This window comes from Solanum verrucosum, unplaced genomic scaffold (genome assembly GCF_900185275.1).
Source record: "Solanum verrucosum unplaced genomic scaffold, falcon-dt-bn FXZP01000159.1, whole genome shotgun sequence".
Taxonomy (NCBI): domain Eukaryota; kingdom Viridiplantae; phylum Streptophyta; class Magnoliopsida; order Solanales; family Solanaceae; genus Solanum; species Solanum verrucosum.
Genome location: NW_026020705.1, coordinates 648,543 through 656,241, shown reverse-complemented (window position 1 = coordinate 656,241; position 7,699 = coordinate 648,543). Strand labels below are relative to the sequence as shown.

Genomic DNA, 7,699 nt, shown 5'->3' with positions numbered 1-7,699 from the left:
ATACTTGTATTGCCTAATCGACCTTTCAAATTGGATATATAACTTATGTATCCAAATATACTTGTATTCACAGATCACTATTTCAACTTGTGTTAATATTACAATACAATTATCTATGTATATAAGTATTATACTATATACAAATTTGACAAACAACAAAATTCTCTCTCTACACCCTCTGCTAACAACGGTAACCCAATGGCTCCATTGAACTGCGGGTATCCCCCACGCTCCATCTCATAGAGACGCCAGGGAGTCTCTCATCGGCACCTCGGGACAAGGAGATGGCTCCAGCAGTAGAGGTGACACTCATCGCAAGGAGATATGCAATTTCTCCATGGAAAGAAAAGTATAAAAGCAAAATAATTTTCATGAAAAGTAAATTCTTCAATCAAAACCCTATAAAAATAGATGAAAATATATGTCTACAAATAAAATTTTCATAAAAAGGAGGAAAAAATCAATTAGAAAATACCTAATGAATTCAAATCACAAAAATCGCTCCTAGAATCATACAAAATGATCTTGAATTGGATGAAATTTGGGGGAAAATACAAAAAATATGTGATATAGGGATATTGATGAAAGAGAAAGTATTGATGAAGACATAATTAATTATGAGTGTAATAATAACTTTCCTATTTAATATTTATTTATATTAAATATATATATATAAGAAAAACAAATTATTGGTATATAATTAACTTTGCTATTTATTGTATAGTTATATCCATATAACATAATAAAAATAAACTATAGCTATTTATTTTAAATGTATCTTCATGTTTGCCATATTCTATAGTTTTTCCATAAATAAATTTTAGATCAAGGCAAGAGGTGAATACCCATAAGCCTTTATGTTGGATATGGAAGAAAATACCTATGATACTTACAAAATGGTGTAGAGGTGAATACTTATATCAAATCATGTGGGGGGATGGAGCCGAATACCTATGATCCTTATAAAATTGTGTGGAGGAGAATACCTATATCATATCATGTGGGGTATAAAGGCGAATACCTATGATCCTTATAAAATCGTGTGGAGGCGAATACCCATATCATATCATGTAGGGAATGGAGGCGAATACTTATGATCCTTGTAAAATGGTGTGGAGGTGAACACCTATATCATATCATGTGGGGCATGGAGGCAGATACCTATAATTGATCTTAGGCATATTTATATGCCTAAGTTGCCAATAATTGCCCATAAGTCAATAAGATTAAAAGATGATCTCTAGTTATTAACTTAATGTTTGGTGTAACATGTAAGGATTGTACACTTACACACATGATTAGTTCTTTCAGGAACTCTCAAAGGAATTAGAGTCAACTTGAAGAAAAGAGATGTGAAAGAGCATGAAAAGCGGCCAAGGATAAAGACCCTAGGGCCAGGTGCTCTGAGAGGCGCGACGCGCCTGGGTAAAAAGTTCAGAGACGTCTCTCAGGCGCGCTGCTAGGCGCGGCGCGCCAAGGAGGGAACTTTAGAGGCAAGTTTCAGGCGCAATGAGAGGTGCAGCGCCCCACCATAATGCCGACTTTTCCAGCGAATATTCAACTAAATATGACTCTTTGTTGGTTTAGGATTGGGTCTTAGTATTTCTAATTATTATAAATAGACCCATAGGGTTCATTAGTAAGGTCGACTTTTGATTTAGTGTGCAAGAGCAAGAATTCAAGTTTGTAACAGGTCTTAATCCTTTAACTCTTCTATTTTCCAGAATTTGAATGAACAATTGTACGTTCTTGTTTTCTAATAGCATGAGTAGCTAAAACGCCCTAGTTCTGGGGCTGTAGCTACGAATGAATTGTTGATTATTTGAGGTTTTATGAATTAATTCTTGGTTGTCATTATGAGTTACTTCTATATTCTTGTTTTAGTATTTCTTGACTGGCCATCTAGAGATAAATTTAGTGTCTAACCTTAACATCGAGAGAGGAGAGGTTGGATAGACCAGAGAATATAGAGAGTTTGATCGACCCGTTAAGTCGAGGTGATTTGTGTTCAGGAGTGACGCCCGAACGAACAACTCGCTTGGTTACGAAACAAGATGAAATATAAATGCTCGCCAGTTAGTCTATTTATCCCCGCTCAACAATGTAGTTAGATAGCTAATTGGAGTAGGCGACTAGAGGTGTGTAGCCCGACTCATACAATTAACCCTGTAAACCAATAACTTGACAACTGAAATTAGTTCTATGCCAATAAAATGATAAATGATATTCAGTGGATGCTACAGCCCTGGAATTGCTTTAAACCTGCTTGAAACATTATATCAAAATCGTTCACAATTAGTTACTTTCATTTAGTCTATAATCAATAGTAGTTAATAATTAATCATCAACTCTTTGAAAAGATTACTTTTACTTTTATTGGTAGAATTAAGTGGTAAATATAAATTAATTATAAGTCCCTTGGGAACGATAACTCATTTCTTCAAGAATCTATATTACTTACGCGACCACGTACACTTGCGTGTATACTAGGGAGCACCAAGTTTTTGGCGCCGCTGCCGGGGACTTAGAAATTGATTTATATTCAAACTTCTTAAGTCTACACCAATATATTCAGATATTAATACTTGTTCTTAGCTTGTGTATTGCAGGTACTTGACTTTCAGGTCTGGCTCGGAAAGGAGATCTTGTCGAACCTTACAACAAACCGGAAAGAATTTTACACCAGCGCAGAAAAATGAATCAGGAACGACAAGGAGAATTGGGGTTAGGTATTCCGGGAAACTTTGATGATGATAATCAAGACAATGTGAATAACCCGAATAACGTGAATAACCCAAGGAACCCGAATAACCAAGCAGAACCGCATGTTGTTCCCGCAAGACCAGTTCGTGATGTGGCAGTCCCACTTACAGCCAACCTGGCATCCAGTATTAGGAAACCTCCACCAGGGGGTAGATTTGAACTAAAGCAGAACATGGTGCATATCCTCCATACTAATGGGCAATTCACTGGTCTCCCCCATGAGGATCCTCAAGTCCATCTTAGGACTTTCATAGACATTACCAATACATACATCCCAATTGGAGTCTCATCAGACTATGTAAAGTTGACTTTGTTCCCATACTCATTGCTAGGAGCTGCAAGGCGTTCGTTAGACTCTGAGCCACCAAACTCCATCACTACTTGGGATGATTTAGCAAAGAAGTTCTTGAGTCAACTTTTTCCATCCAAGAAAACCGCCAAGCTGAGGGGTGAGATAATAAACTTTGCTCAACAGCAAGGATAGGACATGTACCAAGCATGGGCGCGCTTCAAACAAATGTTGAATGCTTGCCCGCACCACATACAAACCAATGAGGTACTTTGTCACACTTTCTTTGAAGGTTTAGACTATAATGCTCGTTCTTTTCTTAATAGCACAGCAGGTGGACAGGCCCTAGCCATAACAAGTGAAGAATTTTTCGCCTTACTCGATAAACTCTCTGAAGGGAACCAAGGGTATGAGGGTGAAATGTCTAGAAATTCAACCCAAAAGGTTGCAGGGATCTTAGATGTAGACCAAGCTACTGCCATAAATGCCAAATTAGATGCAATGCAACATAACATTACATTGAAATTTAAACAAATAACTCTAAATCAGGCTCCGGTAAATGTAGTACAACAGGCATCAAATTGGTGTGAAGTATGTGGTAGTGGAACTCACGAAACCGAGCAATGTGAGGCAAACCCGGATTCCGTAAACTATGTGGGTAATGCGCAGAGGGGTGTAGGGCAACAAAACTATGGTAATACTTACAATCCCAGTTGGAAGAACCATCCTAACTTCTCGTGGGGTGGTAATCAAAACCAAAATCAGACGCAAGGGGTTAACCAATACCATTCTCAAGGGGCTGGGCAACAGTACTACAATCCTAACCAAAGCTCAAATACTAGTGCACAAAAAGGGGGGATGACTAATGAAGAGCTACTCCAAAAGCTCATGACTGAAATAGGGACAAAATTAAATGCTAGAATAGATAAGCAGGATGAGAACATTAGAAACATCCAGATGTCCCAAATGAGTTTAGAGAAACAAGTTGCGCAAGTGGCCAATTCTCTGAACTTACGTCCCCAAGGTGGGCTACCCGATGATACTGAGCCCAATCCAAAGCAATTGCATGCGGTAAGTACTAGAGGTGGGCTGCACTTAGAAGAACTAGCTCCAAAGAAGAGAGACATTGAGGAAAGTAACAAACCAAAGAAGATGGAAGAGGTAGTAAAAAGCTCCAATGTTGAGGTATCTGTTCCTCAAAAGAAATTACCACCTCCATTTCCACAATGGCTCAAAAAGCAGAATGAGGATGAATGCTTCGGTAAGTTTCTCTCTCTCCTTAAACAAGTTCACATTAATCTACCTTTGGTTGATATTTTGCAGGGTATATCGAAGTATGCTAAATACGTGAAGGACATTGTGTCTAGCAAGAGGAGGCTCACGGAATATGAAACCGTAGCACTTACTGAGGAGTGCAACTCAAGGATTCAAAACAGACTGCCCAAAAAGTGAAAAGATCCGGGCAGCTTTACTGTGCAGATTACAATTGGGCAAAGTGTTCACGCCTGGGGGTTCTGTGATTTGGGGGCTAGTATAAATTTGATGCCCTTATCTTTGTATCTAAAACTGGGTTGGGTAGTCCAAAAAGAACCACTGTTATTCTTCAACTTGCCAGAGGGGGTGGTAGAAGATGTGTTAGTGCAAATAGGTTCATTGATTTTTTCGGTAGATTTTGTGGTATTAGACTTTGAACCCGATCTTGAAGTTTCATTCATTTTGGGACGTCCTTTTTTGGCCTCGGGTAAGGAATTGATTGATGTAGCAGTAGGTCAATTAACCATGAGGGCACACGATAAGGTCGAGGTATTTGATGTTTACCGCGCTCTAAAATTACCTTCTATTTATAAAGAATTGTCTGCTAATACTGTGGTTGATCGCCTAGTAGAGGCACATTCAGTTGTGCCTGACGACCCATTAGGAAGAGTGTGAGTAAGTCATAAGAGATATGAAGACATTGAGGCTCAAGAGATAGAAACATATCTGAATCTGGCACTGGTGGAGCCTCACAAGCGGAGAGTAGAACCATTAGAGCGTGAGTTAGGGCCACCACCAAAACCCTCCATTGAGGAGGCCCCAAAGCTGGAACTGAAAACATTGTCGGCTCACCTCAGGTATGCATTCTTGGGTATTAATGAAACTTTGTCTGTTATACTTTCTGCAGAGTTGTCTGAATTTCAAGTTGGAGCGGCATTGCGGATTCTAAAGCGGAGAAAGAGAGCTATTGGATGGCATATGGCTAACATCCATGGGATTAGTCCAGCATTATGTATGCACATAATCTACATGGAAGAGGATCACAAGCCAAGTGCACAACATCAACGTCGACTAAATCCTTTGATGAAAGAAGTGGTGAGAAAAGAGGTAATAAAGTGGCTAGATGCTGGAATTGTGTACCCAATCTTTGATAGTAAGTGGGTAAGTCTGGTACAATGTGTTCCCAAGAAAGGAGGTATGACAGTGGTAAGGAACGAAAAGAATGAGTTGATTCCTGCTAGAACAGTAACCGGGTGGAGAATTTGCATGGATTACCGGAAACTAAATGATGCTACCCGGAAAGATCACTACCCCGTTCCCTTCATTGATCAGATGCTTGACCAACTAGCAGGACAGGAGTACTATTGTTTCTTAGATGGGTATTCCGGTTACAACCAGATCTTGATTGCACCCGAGGATCAGGAAAAGACCACGTTCACTTGTCCTTATGGTACCTATGCTTTCAAACGTATGCCATTCGGACTTTGCAATGCACCAACAACTTTTCAAAGGTGTATGATGGCCATTTTTCATGATATGGTAGAAGACTTTGTAGAGGTGTTCATGGATGATTTCTCTGTCTTTGGGAAGTCTTTTGAGGTATGTCTCCGAAATCTTGATAAAGTACTTGCTAGATGTGAGGACACTAACTTAGTGTTGAACTGGAAAAAGTGTCATTTCTTGGTAAAAGAGGGGATAGTGTTGGGACACAAGGTGTCTAAATCTGGTTTGGAGGTTGATAAGGCTAAGGTAGAAGTTATTGAGAAATTGCCCCCTCCCATTTCTGTCAAAGGTGTGCGAAGTTTTCTTGGTCATGCAGGTTTTAACAGGCGATTCATCAAGGATTTTTCCAAGATTACAAGACCTATGTGCAGTCTCTTGGAGAAGGAGGTGAAGTTTGACTTCAATGGGATTTACTTAAAAGCTTTTGAAATGTTGAAGAGGAACTTAATTGAAGCTCCCATCTTAATTGCCCCTGATTGGGAATTACCATTTGAACTCATCTGTGATGCAAGCGACGTAGCAGTGGGTGCAATGTTGGGACAAGGAAAGAATAAATTGTTCCACTCGATCTATTATGCAAGCAAGACCCTTGATGCTACACAAGCTAATTATACAGTGACTGAGAAGGAAATGCTAGCTCTAGTGTTCGCCTTCGACAAGTTCAGATCGTATTTGGTAGGTACTAAAGTGATTGTGTTTACTGACCATGCAGCTATTAGATACCTATTCAACAAGAAGGATGCTAAACCAAGGCTAATTCGATGGATATTGCTTCTCCAAGAATTTGACCTGGAGATCAAAGATAGGAAAGGTATTGAGAATCAAATAGCAGATCACTTATCTAGGTTGGAGGATTTTTCACATGTGAACTAAGGTGAGCAAATTCAGGAAGAGTTTCCGGACGAACAATTGATGGCACTAGATATCTCTGAAGTACCATGGTATGCAGACATTGTGAATTTGATAGTAAGTGGCGATTATCCTCCGGGTGCAACCACCCAACAAAAGAAAAAGCTCAATCATGATGCCAAGTTCTACATTTGGGATGAACCATTCTTGTTTAAACAAGGCATAGATCGGGTAGTGAGACGGTGCATTCCTGAATCTGAGGTTCACAAAGTGCTTGAGAGTTGCCATACTAGTCCATATGGAGGTCACCATGGAGGAGAGCGTACTGCTCATAAGGTACTACAATCTGGTTTCTTTTGGCCCTCTTTATTTATAGATTATATTTCTTTTGTGAAGGGTTGTGATAAATGCCAAAGGGTGGGTACTATTTCAAGAAGACATGAGATGTCACTCAGTAACATTTTGGAGGTGGAAATATTTGATGTGTGGGGTATTGACTTCATGGGTCCCTTTCCACCATCTAGTGGAAACCAATACATTCTTGTGGCTGTGGATTATGTGAGTAAATAGGTGGAGGTTGTAGCTCTTCCTTCCAACGATTCAAGGGTGGTGATAAAGTTCATCAGGAAGCACATCTTCACTCGCTTTGGCACTCCAAGGGCAATTATAAGTGATGGAGGTAAGCATTTCATTAACCATCTTGTTAAGAATCTTCTTGCTAAGTATGGTATTCGTCATAAGGTTGCTACAGCTTACCATCCTCAAACAAGTGGTCAAGTGGAGGTGTCAAATAGAGAGGTGAAGCAAATTTTGCAAAAAATGGTGAATGCGCTAAGGAAAGATTGGTATGATAAACTAGATGATGCGTTGTGGGCATATAGGACTGCGTACAAGATACCAATAGGGACTTCTCCCTATCACATAGTATTTGGGAAGGCATGTCACCTTCCGGTGGAATTAGTGCATCAGGCATATTAGGCAATTAAGAAGCTGAACTTAGACCCCGAGCTAGCCGGTAAAAAGAGAGTGAATCAACTGCAT

General features: G+C 39.7%; 1 protein-coding gene across 1 annotated transcript; it reads left to right on the top strand.

The window, feature by feature from the left end:
- The first annotated feature begins 2,695 nt into the window (after positions 1-2,695).
- Positions 2,696-4,504, top strand: LOC125812419 (uncharacterized). The gene is made up of 2 exons (XM_049491913.1): positions 2,696-3,212; positions 3,345-4,504. Exons 1-2 carry the CDS (start codon positions 2,696-2,698, stop codon positions 4,502-4,504), a joined length of 1,677 nt encoding a protein of 558 aa, XP_049347870.1.
- Positions 4,505-7,699: the final 3,195 nt, after the last annotated feature.